The 17927-nt window shown below is 41.4% G+C and overlaps 1 protein-coding gene across 2 annotated transcripts in view; it reads left to right on the plus strand.

The window, feature by feature from the left end:
* Positions 1 to 17927, plus strand: part of LOC124615439 (rho-associated protein kinase 2) — a 209116-nt gene that overhangs the window by 124965 nt on the left and 66224 nt on the right. For both annotated transcript variants that reach the window (XM_047143326.1, XM_047143327.1), the window contains one exon: positions 4022 to 4182. In XM_047143326.1, coding sequence (XP_046999282.1) covers positions 4022 to 4182 — 161 coding nt within the window. The remainder of the gene's footprint in view (positions 1 to 4021; positions 4183 to 17927) is intronic.

Consider the following 17927-nt stretch of genomic DNA (forward strand, 5'->3'; position numbering starts at 1 on the left):
GCATTATTATTATTATTATTATTATTATTATTATTTAGTGCTTGCATTTGGATTTTTCAGCTTGGTTTTTCACCTTGATCAGATTGTACTAATTTCCCTTGTTTCCAATGATTTTGCAGACTTTTGTAAACATTCTACCAGATATTACAGACCAAATCTAGTTAAATGCGTCCTGTCTTTTCGTAGTCAGTTTTCACAAAGAAAGTTGTTCAGGTCTATGAAAACTGGCCCAAGACAATCACACTGTTCCTTGGTGGCACATTTTATCTTGGAGATACGTTTGTCACTTACAGATCATCTTTTTGGAATGCTGCCAAGTACGAGCTTGGATCTCACATAGACACTTTTTGTTAAATGAATTACATTGGTTGTCTCTAGTAATTTCTGTTTGCTGCTGCTTCTTAATGAATTTGTTTGAATGTGTACAAAGACACCCCTGTAATTATGTTTTACAGAATCTGGTTCCACTGTCACTTGTTTCGAATTTTTGGTATTTTAAAATGTTTTATCAAGTTGTTACATTCTAATGCCAGGTGGCACATCAATTTTGCAGTTGGGGACAGCAGTATTTTTCAGTAGTGTATCGCCAAGTGTATAAGTAATTATTTTTAGAGTCCATATGTGCACACACATTCTTGTGGTCTTGCATTTTTGTTTGATGGATTTTTGACAAGTAGACAGCAGTCACTTGTCCATGGAACATCATTATTGATCAATTGTAGATTTACTTTTGTGCATTTTTGGTGTAACAGTGCCTTGCTTTGTTGTGTTCACATTGTTATGACAAACACACAAAAACTTTGTCACATATTCTCTTTGTACCAAATGTAATCTCATGGCTGCAAAACTTACTTTATCAAAGGGATGGCTACTTATAAGGTGAATTACATTACGTATTGCCGGTGCGAAATTCTGTTTAACTTTTTGCATTGGAATAATAGCAACGAAACTGTGTCTAGAAATGAATAACACAGGTAAAGAATCTGTACTGATGGTTAGTACATGCCCTCCCGCATAATACCTGAGATATTAGTTGGTACTTCACAAAACAAGTGAATTGATGTTCCTCCTGGCATCAGAATTTAAGAACTCACTGTGGGAAGTCGATCCACAACTTGTGTGTGTTTCCTACAATTCATATGCCCTCAGTTTGAGCAGTCCCTATAACTTCTGTTGTGATCTACTTCTTTTTCTCAGCATTTCTGTTTTTCTCTGTTCTCCATTTCCCTATCTCCATCAACACCAAACCCTTGTTAATGTTTACTTTATCATGCACAGTCAGATTTTTGCAAGTATATTGCAGAAGATTTCAATATAATTAGTTTCAGCCACTCAGTATGAGAAGATGGAGGACAACATCAAACCAACTGACAAAATCCTTCCATTCATTCATTGTGTGATCTACATCAATTTATCCATACACTAATTTTTTTTATACTTTTAATTCCAGAATTTAAATCGTGCACTCTAAAGTTAATTCTTCTCATCCTGTTCTGCTTCACACCCTCAAGCATGGAACTGGTAACTTCTTTTAATTCTGGTGTGCTCCTTTCCTGCTGTCAGTTTCATTAGTGTTTGCTGGATGAGAGTATATCAAATTCTGAGGGCTGTGGAATCATAATGTTTATATATTTATTTGTTAATTTTCTCTTGCTTTGTGACCAGAAGACAGTAAAATTAAATCATTTTGTGTGACATTATTATGTATAGATATGCAATAAATGCTATAAATTTAGACAGTGCACTGATTTAAATGAGGGAGAAGGATGGTGAAATCAAACAATAGAAAATATGTGTGTGTGTGTGTTTGTGTGTGTGTGTGTGTGTGTGTGTGTGTGTGTGTGTGTGTGTGTGTGTGTGTGTGTGTGTATATATATTTTTGACAAAGGCCTTATTGGCCAATAGCTCACTTTCTGACAGTTTTTTTGTTGTGCCTATCTGCGACTCAGTGCCTGTCTGTGACTCAGCATCTCCACTATACGGGAAGAATTAAGATGCGATAAAGGCTGTGTGCACAGACTTTTCTGGTGTAAAAGTACCAAGAAGCAATATCTACAGTCTATTTCCATCTTATCAGTGGTCTCCCCTGTGCCCTTCATTTCATACTATCAGTCTACACACACATTTTGCCCCCTGAAATCTCTTTCCTGTGTTCTGTCTCACCCTTCTAATCAACTTCGTCGTGGACCACATGTAGCTCTACTGCTGGTGCCATTCTGGTTTCACTGGTCGCATTGTTATCCCCATTCCACTGCTGCCTCTCCGTTCCACCCCTCACCCACCTCTCTCTCTCTCTCTCTCTCTCTCTCTCTCTCTCTCTCTCCAGTTGTCCCTCCCCCTCCCTACTTTCTTTTCCTCTCATCCACTTCCCTTGACATAAACCTTCACACCCATTGTGCTTAGAATACGTGGTCAGCCAAGAAAATGTGGCTAAGGGTGTGTGTGTGTGTGTGTGTGTGTGTGTGTGTGTGTGTTTTGTATTATGTTTGTTTTGATTGGTGAGCAGTTTGATGTGAATGGTGTTCAAAACAACAAATGAAAGTGTAAAGCACAGTAGCTTTCTCAAGCAGCACCATCCCTGTACTAAAATTTTGGATTTGTTATCAACACAGCTGATTCACCACCACCACCACCACCACCACCACCACTGAACTACGGGGGGTTGTTCAAAAAGTATGCAACCTTATTTTTAACTGTTGAAACTGACAGTGGTATTGGGGTGCACACTCCCTCTCTGTTTATTGGTGTACATAGCACACATGCATGATTTTTCCTTAACTACGGAAACAATCAGTTGCTGGTTATCTGTTGACAAGTGAACACATGTATGTGGTAGTTATTGGAGTGTGTGTTGTGGGCAAAATGACAGAAAAAGTGGAACAATGTTATTGCACCAAATTTTATTTTAAGCTTGGCAGTTCTCAAGCTGAAACAACCTGCAATGTTTGACAATTATTTGGGGACAAATCAGTGGGTACTGCACAAATAAAAGAGTGGTTCAGCCACTTTGAAGATGGCTGCTCATCAGCGAAGAGTGTAGCACGTTCAGGTAGGCCCTCACATCCACAAACGAGGTTGTTATTCGTCGCGTAAAGATTCGGGTGATGCGGGACAGACAGATCACAATCAGGGCACTTGCAGATGAGGTTGAAATTAGTATTGGATCCATTTGTTCCATTTTAATGGAACATTTGAACTTCAGGAGGATCTCAACAAAATTTGTGTCAAAGTTGCTAAAAACTGAGCAGAAACAACTTCCTTCAGTGGTCACATAGGACTGCTGCATACTGCGAACGGTAGTCCCAACTTTCTTAATACAGTGATCACGAGTGCTGAGTCCTGGGTTTATTGGTATGACCTAGAAACAAAGTTCCAGTTTACCACAATGGAAGCAACCATCATCACCGAGATCCTAAAAAGCGAGACAGGTATGCAGCAATATGACAATGATGCTGACTGGCTTCTTTGATTCCAATGGCATAGTCCATCATGAGTACACCCCAGAAGGTACTAATGTCATTAAGGAGCACTACCAAGTGGTTCTGCATCGTCTCTGTGAAGCAGTGAGATGCAAACAGCCAGACTTGTGAGCAGTGGGCAGTTGTCACCTCCAACACGACTATACATGTGCTGACTGTTCTCAATTAATTCAGAGTTTTTTAGCCAAACACAACATCGCTGTGGTTTGTCAGCCTCCCTATTCCCCTGACTTAGCTTCAGGTGACATCTGGCTTTTCCGTAACCTGAAAAAGACTCTGAAAGGAATTAGGTTTCAGAACAGGGAATACATATGCAGAATTTAATGGAGTAGCAGCACACCATACAAAAAGAGGCTTTCCAGCGATGCTTCCAGCAGTGGCAGCAGCGTTTGGAGAAGTGTGTAGGCGCTGCAGAATAGAGATGGATTTTATAAATAAGTCAGATACTTTTTGAACAACCTTTGTGTTTTACTTAAGCTGTAATATTTTCTATTCTGTATAACCAAAAATCTAAATTACTGATCTGTTGTACGCTCTTTCAGCTTTACAGGCAAAACTGAATGAAGAAAAAAGTGCTCGGCAGAAGGCAGATTTACAGTGGCAGGAGAAGGAACGCCAGATGTCTATGCTTTCTGTTGACTACAGACAGATCCAGCAGAGGTTACAGAAATTGGAGGGAGAATATCGCCAGGAAGTTGAAAAGGTGTGTACAGTATATCTGTTCTCTGGTTACATGTAATTGCCAGTTCTGTTCTGTTAGAACCATTTTTGGGCTGGTCCTTGCTGCTCATGTTATTTTTACATAATTATCAGCCATTTGACATAAACTGTTGGAAAAAGGGGCCCTTGAGACTCCTGTGCATTATGATTTGTAGCTATACACATACATATAGCTCCTGCATGTTTGTTAATGCCATCTGCCCACCTCTCATTAGGTTGTCACTTCAGTCTGTATCACTTCAAAACCAGTAAAGTGTGTCCTTAGTCCATGTGCTATCCATTCACCTGTCTAGACGTGTCACTCATATGTTTCATTTGTGTAAAAATATTAGGGATATTAGCTACTCACCATACAGTGGAGATGCTTATTTGCAGATAGGCATAACAAAAAGACTCAGAAAATGAGCTTTCGACTAACAAGGCCCTCATCAGAGATAGATCTCTCTCTCTCTCTCTCTCTCTCTCTCTCTCTCTCTCTCTCTCTCACACACACACATACACACACACATACACACACACACACACACACACACACACACACACACAAACGCGCGCGCTCAATACCACAGCCTCAGCAGCCAGAGACTGTGGTCATGTGTGTGTGAGTTTTGTGTGTGTGTGTGTGTGTGTGTGTGTGTGTGTGTGTTTTCTATCTCTGATGATTGCTTTGTGGGCTGAAAGTTCATTTTCTGACAGTCTCTTTGTTGTGTCTATTTGCGACTCAGCATCTCTGCTGTATGGTGAGTAGGAACTATCCTTTTCGATATTGTTACATTCCATCCTGGATTTTCCATTGTTGTATTCCATTTTTGTTACATTCCTAGCCTACCACTCAGTTTGTTTTACGATCCTTACAGTTATTTCTTTGTCTAGGCTTTGAGTCTAGTAATTTTCACCATGTATCCCTCAGTTGAACTCTGAGCAATGCCAGTTTTGAAATTATGCATTTTTCCATTGAAAGTAGATGGTTTACTGCCATAAGTCAGTTGTGCTAGTAGACTCAGTTTTTCTGCTTTGTTTTATAATGTATAATCAGTTTCACTTTAAGTTTCTTAATGCTTTTTCTGTTTTATTATAGAAGAATGTGTTTGTCATTTCTAGTATCTTACCCAAAGTTTAACAAAGAAGAATTGTGCTTTAGTTTTGGTCCCACTTTTCCTATAAAACCCCTCATTTATCATATTGCATTTGAATGTCCTGCTGTTTATGTAACTGTTCATAGAGATCATGTACCTTCTGTACAGAATATAACAACATTGCTGTATAGACTGCATTCATTAATTAATTTGGAATATCTTTTGTTGTAATAATTGATAATAGGATGAGTAATTGCGATAACTTACTGTGTAGTTGAAGTGTTGAATGGGTGAGAGGCACATAAACAAGACTGGAAGTATTGTATACCACTTCTATTATTAATATTCTAGCAAGATTTTCCATTATAATATAAAAATATTTTGTTAATTTTTAAAATGAGCCTTGGCACTCTGTAAGTGTCTGTACTTGTGTTTCTAATTTGATTGCATTATAGAAAATTTACTCCTTTTTCTGTTTCCTTGTAATAAAACGTCTGTCTTAATTTTAACTGTATTTCGTGTTAGTTACTTCATAGCACTTTTGATAGTCCTACTAAATTCTGTTTGATGTTATTTAACTCCTTGTCCAATTCAACTTCTCAGTGGTCGAATCCTTAATGTACTGTATACATTGTCCTCAAATGAGAAGCAGTAGATGCTCTGGATTACTCAAGGCAATTTTTCTAAAGTCAAAATTCATGTAACAAGAGGCAGGCATTGAAGTAGATGAATGTGGTCCATTGCTCAAATTGTCTCTGCTCACTGCCTTCCTAACTTGGATGGAAAACGGTTGTTCCAGGAACTCATCTGTAGCTGAAGGTCCTTGGTCAACCCCACCAATGATGCACTTGTCAGATGGCTTGAGAGTTTGATGAGCAGTGTTAAAGTTTGGCATAGCAGTTTCAGCCCAGTGTTGAATGCTTCTAAAACTTGGAGCAGGGATCGACATAATCAGTTTGTGTATCAACAGAACCTTCCTGTGAGCACTGCCCTGCAGCTGTCAGTTGTCAGTTGTCTTTGCATGAGCTCAAATGCATCCATGTCTGTTTTAGAGGGTTACAGACATGTGCTCACTGTATTGTTTGCAATGCTGTGTTGAAATGGTTGCTTGTTTCTTTGCTTGCAAATGCTAATTGCAAAATTTCAGGCTAGAAAATACACTTTTCAAATGATGAACTAGAATTTTGATTACGATGTTGGCACTGCACAGAATGTGTTGTAACCCATGTCAGAGAGGTCTGTACCAACTGTTGCTTCAATTAGTGCACATTGCTGCTCTCAAGGGTGTAAAGGCAACATAATCTTATTAAATATAAACAGTAAGGTGGACTTGTAGTCAACTTTGATATGCCCTCTCCATAAAATGGTTAACAAGAAGGTTCTGACAATTATTGGGATATATGAGTAATGCCTGTTCCTTACATCATTCTTTATAAATCCCATAGGGGGAGCTCACATCTGTCATGAGTATTTACTTGGTTAACATGGGGTCCTGGCCCTAGTAATGTCAGTTCCCTTCCCTGCTGCAAGTATATCGTTTTGCTGTTCTTTCTTCCCTTTTGACTTCCATTGGATGGTTTTCATGATGCTGACTGTGCTTGGATTTTGATTATGATTTTGGGCACTGGTTTTTTTTCTCTTCCCAAACTTCATACAACTTTTTATCCTTCCATGTAAGGTCCCCATTATTGGATTCGATCTACCATTCCTCTTCCAAATTTTACAGAAGTGACAAAAGTAATACACCGTAAACACTACACGGTAGCCAGCATATTTGGGGGTGGGGTGGGGGGGGGGGGGGTGCAGGTCATCAAATAGTATCTGCACTGGAAACTACCCACATATGCGAGGGAGTATGTGCCTATCACAGCTGGGGTGCATGGTCTATGGGCAACTGTTACTTGACCAGGAGCCATTGCTGTAACTATGTGGAACCTGTGAGGAGAGCCCCTGTTTGGAGTAGGTGGCATTGAGATGGGTGACTTGCAAGTGAAGCAGTTCAAACTTTCTTTTGCTGGTGGCCATACAGCCCAAGTAGTTTTTTCTGAAGGAAAGGATTGCCACAATGCAGAGAGATATGGCCCCACAATGTTTCCTTCCATGGCTGTGCCATGGGAATAACATAGGGTTAAGAAACAAAGGGAGAAATTCTCCGCACAATACTTAGTTCTCTCTAGCACCGATGGAGATGTCTTTTTGGCCACAAATTCATTATTCTTCATTGAACACTTTGAGAACAGGTTTGCGGAAGTAGCAGTAATTTCGAAAATGAAAAGTGGTCCAGTTCTGACTAAATGGCATCCCCTGCTCAGTCGCGGGTGCTGCCCATCTGTGATGAGCTGGGTGATTTTCCTGTAACTATCACCTCTCATAACAACGTCAGTATGGTACAGTCCATCATCTTTTACAGACAAATGGCGGAGTTATTAGCCAGTTCAGAGTGACGGGGTATGCATTTTGTCAGGGAGCAAAGGACAATTGGATTGATACTGGGGCCTTCATCTTGGGCTTTGAAGGCCGCTTGTTGCCTGGAAATTTGAAGGTGATGGTGTATCGATGCAGTGTGGTACCCTGTGTTCCCTTTTCCCTATGATGCTTCAAAAGCATGAGATTTTGGCACATGTCTTCACATTTAACGGCAGTCATGTCTGCAGGAATTGTAGATGGCAGTTGCATGTGAACGTTCCTTGTGCCCCTCCCCCTGTCTGTGTTAACTGCAGGGAGCACATTCCCCACTCTATCTTCCAGAGAGAAAAGAAAATCCAAGAATACAAGACAATTGAGTGACTCACTTATCCGGAGGCCAAGAAGAAATATAATCATTGGTATCCTGTTCGTATGGTGAAGTTGCTATGGTTGCAATGTCATCCTTTCTAGCAATGGTACCCTCACCCTTCCTGGCTTCTAACTCATCATGGCCTTGGGGCACTAGAATACACCTCGTGGTGGTTTGCCCCCCCCCCCCCCCCCCCCCCCCCCCCCCCCCCCCCCCCCCCCCCCCCCGCCTTACTGTTTCCTCCATACTCGTTTAGGGAGCATTGGTGTCGGTCCCCAGCCCCCAGTGTCTCACCAGAATGTGTCCCTCTGGGCACTCTCCTCACAGGACCCTGATGATCTGCAACTGGATGCCAACCAAAGGCTGAAGTAGCCAAAGGTTGATGGTCATAGGACTTCCTGAACCTCCTCTGTCCCTGAAACTAGGGCAGACAGGCCCTTGCAAACACATGCAAGGAGAAGAGGGACACAGAGACAACCTCCAGTGGTTCACTTCCCAGGCAGCAGATAACCCTGGGGTGTGACCTGTGCTCTTGGTCCCTTTAAGACCCCACAGGATACTGATAGCATGCAGCACAGTTTTTTTCACCACATGGCTGAGCTATGACATTTCTTATGTATTTCCCATGGTTTGTGCATTGCCATATGGGAAACTTGGGTCCCAGCATTGCAAACCTGTACACTTCGTGGCTGTCGGTGCTATTTAACAATTGAGCTGACTATGACAGTGTGTCAAATGGAGTTCGGATGTACATTCTGGATGCAGGTTACGGCAACACATGCCACTCTGTGTGACTTTTGAGGTTGTGGCTGGTAATGTGAGGGTGTCTCTGGATTTTACTGTCTGTAGTGTGTACCTTCCTCTCCATGGTGAAGGGCCTCAGAATGCATTGTCTGCAGTGATTTCTCAGCTGCCCCCACCCTTCCTCATTTCGGGTGACTTAAGTGCCCACAACTCTTTGGTGGGAGGAACTGCAACCACTTGGTGTAGTAAAGCTTTCTAAAACTTAGCCTGCAGAGCTCATCTTTGTCCCTTGAATACTGGTACCCCAACACAGTTTGGTGTAGCATCTGGGTCTTACACTGAGTGAGATGGTGCAGGAGTTAGCACATTCAACTCATTTTCAGGACAACAGTTCAAACCCATGTCCAGCCATTCTGATTTAGGTTTCCCATGATTTCCGTAAACCGCTTCAGGCAAATGCTGGGTGGTTCCTTTGAAATGGCACAGCTGACTTCCTCCCCAACCTTTCCTAATCCAATGGGACTGATGACCTCACTGTTTGGTCCCCTCCCCCAAATCAACCAACCAAACTGGATCTTATTCAGTCCTTGACCTTTCCATTTGCAGCCATGGTCTTCATCCTCTATCCTTGGAGAGTCCATGATGGTCTGTGAGACAGTGTTCATTTTCTGATCATTGTGTGCCTCCCTCAGCATCACTCATCTGGGTGACTGATGCTGGACTGGGGTGCATTTTGCCTCTGCCGTCACCATTACCACCCTGCACATGGAAGTATTGATGCAGCTGTACAGGGCCAGACAACATCCATAGCTAAATGCTCAAACACCTGTCAGTTAATTACCAAAGTCACATGCTTGCCATTTCAATCCATACATGTCCTTGCAATTTGTAGGCGTATCTGGAGTGTGAGTGAGAGTTCCCATCTCGATGGCGAGAAAGTGGGATTGTCCCAGTACTTAAACCTGGTAAACACCTACTTGAGATGGGCAACTATCGCAAAACCAGTCTCACTAATGTTCTCAGCAAATTGAGTCTGAATCATTTGCCTCTGTCCCAGGACAATTTTGCCAAGGCTGTTCTACTGCCGACAATTTGCTGTGCCTGGAGACTGCTATATGGTCAGCTTTTCTCCAGTGTCAACCCCTTATGACTGTCTTCTTAGACTTGCAAAAGTCTTATAACACCACAGCGTGTCATCACATCCTCGTAACCCTACATGGTTTTTGTATGGAGCTTCTGATTGCACCCCAATACTTTCTGGGTTCTAGTTGGGGCTTCCCCACAGTAGCCCCCCTCCCCCCCCCCCCCCACCTCCCGAATACAAGAGGATGTGGTCCTGCAGGGCTTTGTGTTGTGTGTGCCTCTTTTTGTAGTGGCTGTCAGTGGTCTAGCTACAGTGGTGAATTTTGCTTTGCATTTACTGTTGCTCTTCCCATGTGGGTGTTGCAAAATGCAAACTGCAGAGTGCTGTATTAAAGGCACAATGATTATTTATTTTTCTGAGTATTATTTACTCAAAGTAAGAACATCTGTTGCCATTAGTAATAACCCTGCTGTATTTATTAGTGTACCTTTGTGCAGAAGTTTAATGATTTCTACAAGATTTCACTTTACATTGTTTTATGATTACATCCAGGCAATCTGAACATGACCAAATTACTTATTTGATATTAGCTGAGTACCTGGTGTTGCCCGGAAAGTATTTATTCCAATTCCATTGGCCTTTCTTCTTCTCCCCCCTCTTCTCCTCATCCTCTCTGTCCATCTCCTCCTCCTCCCTCTCTTTCTATCTCCTTCTCCCCCTCTCCTCTCTTTCTGTCCATCTCCTCCTCCCCCTCATTATGCCCATCTCTCCTCCTCTTCTCTACGCCTATTTCCTTCTCTCCGTTCATCCCAACCTCCCCCTTTTTCGCTGTCCATTTCCCTCTCCACGCATTGTGTCCATCTCCTCCTCCCTCATAAATATGTCCCTATCCTCCTTCCCACACTCTACCTGTGCATCTCTTAACCCCCTCCCACTCCCCCATCTATCTCCATGTTATCACTCCACCCCAATAGAGGTTGCTGGTTCTTACACCTACAGTATTTCTTTCCAGATAGTGTGTACCATGTATGGTAGCCAGCTATAGGCAGCTTTCAGATTTTTAGCCACAGCTTTGCCAGATGTACACTTTCAACATGTACATCACATATAATACACATGTCTTACATGTATCTGTTGTGAATTTCATCATGAAGTTTTGATTTGATCATGAAGTTTTGATTTGATCATGAAGTTTTGATTTGATCATGAAGGTTTTGATTTGATCATGAAGGTTTTGATTTGATCATGAAGGTTTTGATTTGATCATGAAGGTTTTGGGTTGATCCATGAAGGTTTTGATTGATCATGAAGTTTTGATTTGATCATGAAGTTTTGATTTCATAAAACTCACTCTCTATGATGTCATATCTCCTGAACAATGTGTCATACAGTGGTAAATTTTGTCAGTACATTCAGCAGCATATGTGGATACTGAATGCAAACGTGTTGCAAATGTAATTAGTAGCAGAGAAGTAAAATATATTTAAACATCATTCTTCATGTGACGTTTTACTGCATGAACAACAAAAATGTAGTGATTAATAAACTTTTTTCCTTTCATCGTTAAGTAGGGTTTGTCACAAGAAAAAAGTTTCGTAAAGGTTTGAAATTATGTGTTAAGTCTGTTGGAAGTTACAAAGTGCTCTCATTTTCAAATACTGGATGAAGAAATTCTGTGAATTTATTCACCATGAGTTACACTAGTTTTTCACCCCCAACCCTGTCCCTTTAATAAGTAGGTGGTTCTTACCCCTCAGCGATTCTTTCCTGACAGTGTACTAAGTTAGATTGAAATCAGCCCAGTGGTTTAGGAAGAGGTGTGGAACACACACACATACATATTTAGGAATTGATGTGTGCAACCATCTGTGATCAATGTTCATCTGACTGTGAATGATGAGGCAGCTAAGACAGGCCACCCAAAATACATCCAAAACACGTAAATACATTGAGGCGGTGGCTTTTGTTGAGCTGTAGTGGACAATGTGATAAATTTTCTGTTATAAGCAAGCAATTTTAACATGTATAGCTAACAAATTATGACGGCAACCTTCCTTCTAAAAAAAATTTTTTTTTTTTTTTCAATGAAACTATATAACTTTTTCTGTGTCATTGGAAAGCGCCTTCAAAGAGAACGTCATTAATGTAAAGTGTGTGGTACTTTACTAAATTGTAACAAGATGACATTGGTGCAAAGCATCCACCGTTCTATATCAAATATGCAGGTGTGGTTCATGTGTTAATTAGTAAGATGGTCATACCAAGTGCACAAAATGTTAAATTTGAGCATTAATACAAACTGTTAAGTAATTTTAGACAAAAAATGCTGCACACAGAATTTAGTTTTGACTTATGGCAGCATGTGCCCTTGTTTTATGGCTTCTTGTCTTTAGAAGTTACTGTGTTTCTTTACAGACCTCGTATTTTAATTTTTACCATTTATAAAAGTCCAGAGGTATTAAGTGCGATAAGTGTACAGGCCATTTTGTGGTAAATCTGTCATTTTAGTACCAAGTGGACTGCCTTAAATCTAGTGGGATATCTTCTAATAACTGTGGCGACATATCTGTTAAGAACTGTAGATACTTTACTATATAATTAGACTCCCGTCAGTAAGCAGGGAGCAGTAGTACTATTCCCGAAAAGCCCACACTGTGTTATCAACCTAGGTAATTATGTATCAACTTCCTTCATGGATTTTCGCTGACCAATGACACATATTGGAATGATTGGTTTGTCCATGGTTTGTTGATGATGCTTCATCCACAAACAAAAATGTTGCCTAGAGGTGCTATATCACGTGCCAGTTTTTGCAGATACCATTCAGAGAGCTGTAACAAATGTTGATAGTCATTGCTGTGAAATTGTTGATTGAATGAAAATGTGGAAAGGATGAAATGCGTTGGAGTGATGTCTTCTCAGGATACTCCTTCGGCTGATCCCACTCACACATGCAAGGTATCTAGTGGTGTTAGGTATATTAGATGTTACAGGTGCTAAAGTTGCTAAAACTTGAGAGATCAAGCCCACGCAGGCTTACCAGCAATCGCTCTTTGAGCAAACCATTTATGTCTGGAACATGGAAAGGGGGAAGTGATGCTGGCACATGGAAGCACACGGAATACCCTCCACCATGCACCATAAGGTGGCTTGTGGAGAGTAGACGGAGATGCAGATGTAGATTTTAGTTGCATTTCTCTCGGCAGTCACTGTTACTTTTTGTTTGGTATATTTGATTTTTCAGGCTTAAAATTTCTTGAATTTTTTTATAAAGTTCACAAAGACAAATTGTGTGGATCTAGCCCAGCTGCAGTAAGGCAGAAGGCCATACAACTGGCATGACAAGCAACATTACGTATAGCATGTCAGACGTATATCAGTGGTGTGGCTTGCGTGTCACTTGACGCCAACAGAAATGATTCGTTATTAGAAAAGTGGCACCTTGTGTTCATTGGATGATAAAGGGTTTCTGGCTTTCATAAACTTAATTAATGTTGTGAAACTGAAAACTTTCCAGCATATGGAGTTCCCCACAAATTTCCAGCAAACTGCCAAGATGTCAATAACTTGCTGACACAGTATTTTGACCCAGAGTTTTCTGCCCATCTTCAGGCGCACAATGGCGTAAGTACTCTGGGCTTCCCTGTTTAACACACCACTGGCACAGCCAGTTGTCACTGTGCATGCATTGCTACACTGCTTGTGCAGTGCTGCAGAACTATGCACTGCTGTGAATGCCATCCGTGGTGAAAGTTCACCATCAATGTCAGACCGGCCATCTTAACATGGTAAAATGGCTGGAGGACATTGGCTATGCAGCATACAGAGTATTTTTGTAGTAGGATTCCGTGCATTACCTAACTGGAAACTGCTGTCCTGATTGATAAGGGCCTCAGACAGTCGTATTTCCACTGATAAATTGATAACAGAGTTCCAAAAGTTTGTAGTACAGGCCACAATTTTTGTTTCATTGAATAAGCAGTAGAAATACAATGTTCTATGAAACTGGATTTGCTAGCTGAGAGTGAACAGTGCCCATTGTTTGCCATATGTGCTACATGATATTTATTTATTTATTTTTTGGTGGGTGGGGGGAGGGGAATTGCAAAGCCAAAAAAATAATTAATGTGGAGTAATAAAATTTTAGGAATACATTTGTCTGGGTAACATACTTCAGTGATTAACAAAGTCACAGGTTAATGTAAGTGCGAGATAAACCCTTGCAAATGTGGAATCTGGTACATTAATAACTGGTGTAACTGCCAGAATGTTGAATCCAAGCATGCAAATGTGCGTGCATTGTGTTGGGCTGGTGCCGGATGTCAGTTTCTAAGGAGGAGTTCCATACCTGTAGTAGCATTTGGTTGGTTAATACAGGGACAGTTATTGCTGTTTTTGGATGACACTTGAGTTGTTGTTTGATGATGGCCCATACGCGCTCGGTTGGACATAGATCTGGTGATAGAGCAGGTCAGGGCAACATGTTGACACTCTGTAGAGCATGCTGGATTACAACAGCGGTATGTGGGTGAGTGTTACCCTGTTGGAAAATACCTCCTGGAATGCTGTTCATGAATGGCGGTACAACAGGTCGAATCAGCAGATTGACATACAGATTGGCAGTCAGGGTGCTTGGGTTAACCATGGACTGCTTCCTATTATCATACGAAATCGTTCCCCAGACCATAACTCTAGGTGTAGGTGCAGTGTATCTAGCATGCAGAGAGGTAGGTTGCAGGCCCTTCACTGACCTCCTCCTAAGCAATAAATGGCCATCACTGACACCGAGGCAGAACCAGCTTTCATCAGAAAACACAGCTGGCCTCCACCCTGCCCTCCAGTGAGACCTAGTTTGACACCACTGTGTAATTGCAAATGGCGATAGTTTGGATCAGTGGAATATACATTACAGGGTATCTGGCTAGGAGCTGTCCTTAAAGTAACTGATTTGTAATAGTTTGTTGTGTCACTGTGGTGACAACTGCTGCTCAGGTTGCTGCTGCAGATGCAGTATGATGCACCAGAACCATATGCCGAACATAATGATCATCCCTCTTAGTAGTGCCACATGGCTTTCTGGAGCCCGGTCTTCTTGTTACCATACATTCACATGACCACCACTGCCACCAGTCAAGCACATTGGCTACATTCCTGCTACATCTTTCTACAGTATTGCAGAAGAAACATCCAGCTTCTTGTAATTCTGTTACATGACCTCGTTCAAACTCAGTGAGGTGTTGATAATGGCCTCTTTGTCTTTAATGTGACATTCTTCACTAACAGCAACTCATCATGTCCAATCTCAAAGGTAACTAATGCTCACAACCGTTATGGCGTGTATTTAAAGCAAACCTGATTTGCATCCTCATAGTGGCACACTAGTGCACTCTTATGCAACTGGTGTGAAATTTGAGTAGACATCATCTTTCAGGTGTAGAAACACACTTGCTAACTTTCATTTAAGTCACGCAACTCCTTCATGGTTTTGTCAATTTTTTTTCCTAGTGTATGGTATCTTACAAACACCTGCCTTGTGCAGCTACATCTACATCTACATACATACTCCACAATCCACCATACGGTGTGTGGCGGAGGGTACCTCGTACCACACCTAGAATCTTTTCTCCCTGTTCCACTCCCAGGGAAAAAATGACTGCCTATAAGCCTCTGTACGAGCCTTAATCTCTCTTATCTTATCTTTGTGATCTTTCCGCGAAATATAAGTTGGCGGCAGTGAAATTGTACTGCAGTCAGCCTCAAATGCTGGTTCTCTAAATTTCCTCAGTAGCGATTAACAAAAAGAACGCCTCCTTTCCTCCAGAGACTCCCATCCGAGTTCCTGAAGCTCTTAAGTTGTCTGCAACTGATCCCAGAAATGGCAAGATTTTTGATGGAAGATGCAAGATTGTGTTAATCTTATGTTTTCTTAGTATTCCGCCTATTTTCACAGAAACATTTTCAATATATGTGTGGCCCAGTGGCCCATAATTATGTATATAATGTTTTGACTGATATAGTCTTTGTAATACTGGTTCATGTATGCCAGACAGCATGGCGGAACGTTGGTCTATGGAACAATGTGTGTTTGTATTATGCAACAGACAATTATGTGAAAGTGAGACAGAGGATGGCAGTCAAGTGTGGAGGAAATGGCCCCTGTGTGCTAGCAGTCATAAGATTAAACAATAAATTTGATGCTACTGGTAGTGTTTTGCATGCAAAGGGATTGGGTGGGCCCTGGAGTATGTATACCAATGAAAACAAAGCTTGTGTTTAGGATGCCGAAATCTCAAAGGCGTCCTTTTCTGTGTGCACTACTGGACGTAAATGACCTTTGGTGGCAGCAAGATGGATCACCACCACACTATGTCTCACTAGTATGAGAATGACCGAACGAAACATTCCCAAACCATTGGATTGGTCGATGTGGGTCTGTGGAGTGGCCAGCTCAGTCTCCTAATTTTACACCACCAGACTTTATTCTTATTGAATGTTTTAAAGGACAAAGTGTATCAACATCATAATCACAGTTTGGCTGAATTACTGGTCTGTCAAGCTGCTTGTTACAACATTGTTCTACAGCTCCAGGCATATATCAGTTTGAATGGTGCATTGGTGGATTATGTCGTGGAGAACAGATAGTGAAATACTTGTGAGGAAAAGTATGACTGTTATGTGTTTATGTTCAAGTTACATTGGTAACATTGTTACATTGAAACATCGTATACATCATTATAGGCCACCTTGCATGACAGTTAGGCTGTTGTCTTGAAGGCCTCATCTTCTTCCTTGTTGTGCTGTTTGTAGTGCATTTTCCAGGAACACAGTTTCATTGTTCCAATTCTGCTTGCAGGTTATTAGAATCTGAGGTGGTATGGGCTCAGTGAATCAGGGTCTTCAGGAAACCTGTTGTTCATGCCAGATGGTGGCAACTACAGTTGGAGTCACAAATGATGCCGGTTGAGTTTAGGCTTGTTCTGTGCATCCACATCACGTATTATCGGAAAGCCAGTGAGCATTCAGTAGCATTGTGTGTACTCTGCTATTAATGCCGTAGCTAATGTGAGCATGAAACGTGATCGTAGTGAGTTGTTGAGTGAATTTCTATTCCATTTGTTGCGAGTTGTCATCGCTGATAGTGGTGATAAGTGATAAATTCTGCAGAAGCAAGCGAGAAACACAATTCGCAGAATATATGGTTCCTCCAAGCGGAAAGCAACCACATGCGTGTACCGCCTCAATAATGACAGTAATGCAATCCTTGTCTGTGCCTCAACATGAGTGAACCACCATCGTTCGTAGATCGGACTTGAGTTGCATATAAATACAGGTCTGTATGAGTGGGGTTTTGAAGTACTGAATGTTCAAGAGAATGTTTTTCAATTTGGTTATCCCACATGCTTTAAATTGAGATAAGGTTAGAACTGTTAAAAGATCTATTGATCTTTTATTAGACTTTGTATTGAGCCTCATTCTTGTAATCAACTATATCTTTCTAAACTGATGAATGTTTTGTTTCCAATAATTAATTTTGCATATGTGTTATGAAATTGTCATTTTAAATCCAAAAACTGCAACTGCCTCAGATGCCCCTTTTAACCTTGTTACTGTGCTCCCATGGAAATGATCTCTTTCATTGTTTACAAACACTTCCAGCCTATTGCCTTCAGCCTAATGTAATGTATCAAGAATACCAACCATTTTCTTAGTTGCCTCTCCACTGTCCATAACGTTTTATCACCAGGCTTCTATCCACTTTGGATGCCCCTTTGAATCTGCTTACTGTGCTCCCATGGAAATGATCTCTACCTTAGTTGATCAGCACCTCCAGGCCATTGCCTGCAGCCTAATGTCGTGTATCAAGGATGTCAACCATTTTCTTAGTTGCCGTACCACCTAGCTTCTGGCTGTTTGCTGTTGATGCCACCTTCTTATATACTAACATACTTCATGCCTGTGATCCTATTGCCATTAAACACTCCCCCCCCCCCCCCCCCCCCCAAATATCTTATTGACCCCAAACCCACTGCTTCATTCCTGCAAGAATA

Source organism: Schistocerca americana, chromosome 5 (genome assembly GCF_021461395.2).
Source record: "Schistocerca americana isolate TAMUIC-IGC-003095 chromosome 5, iqSchAmer2.1, whole genome shotgun sequence".
NCBI classification, from domain to species: domain Eukaryota; kingdom Metazoa; phylum Arthropoda; class Insecta; order Orthoptera; family Acrididae; genus Schistocerca; species Schistocerca americana.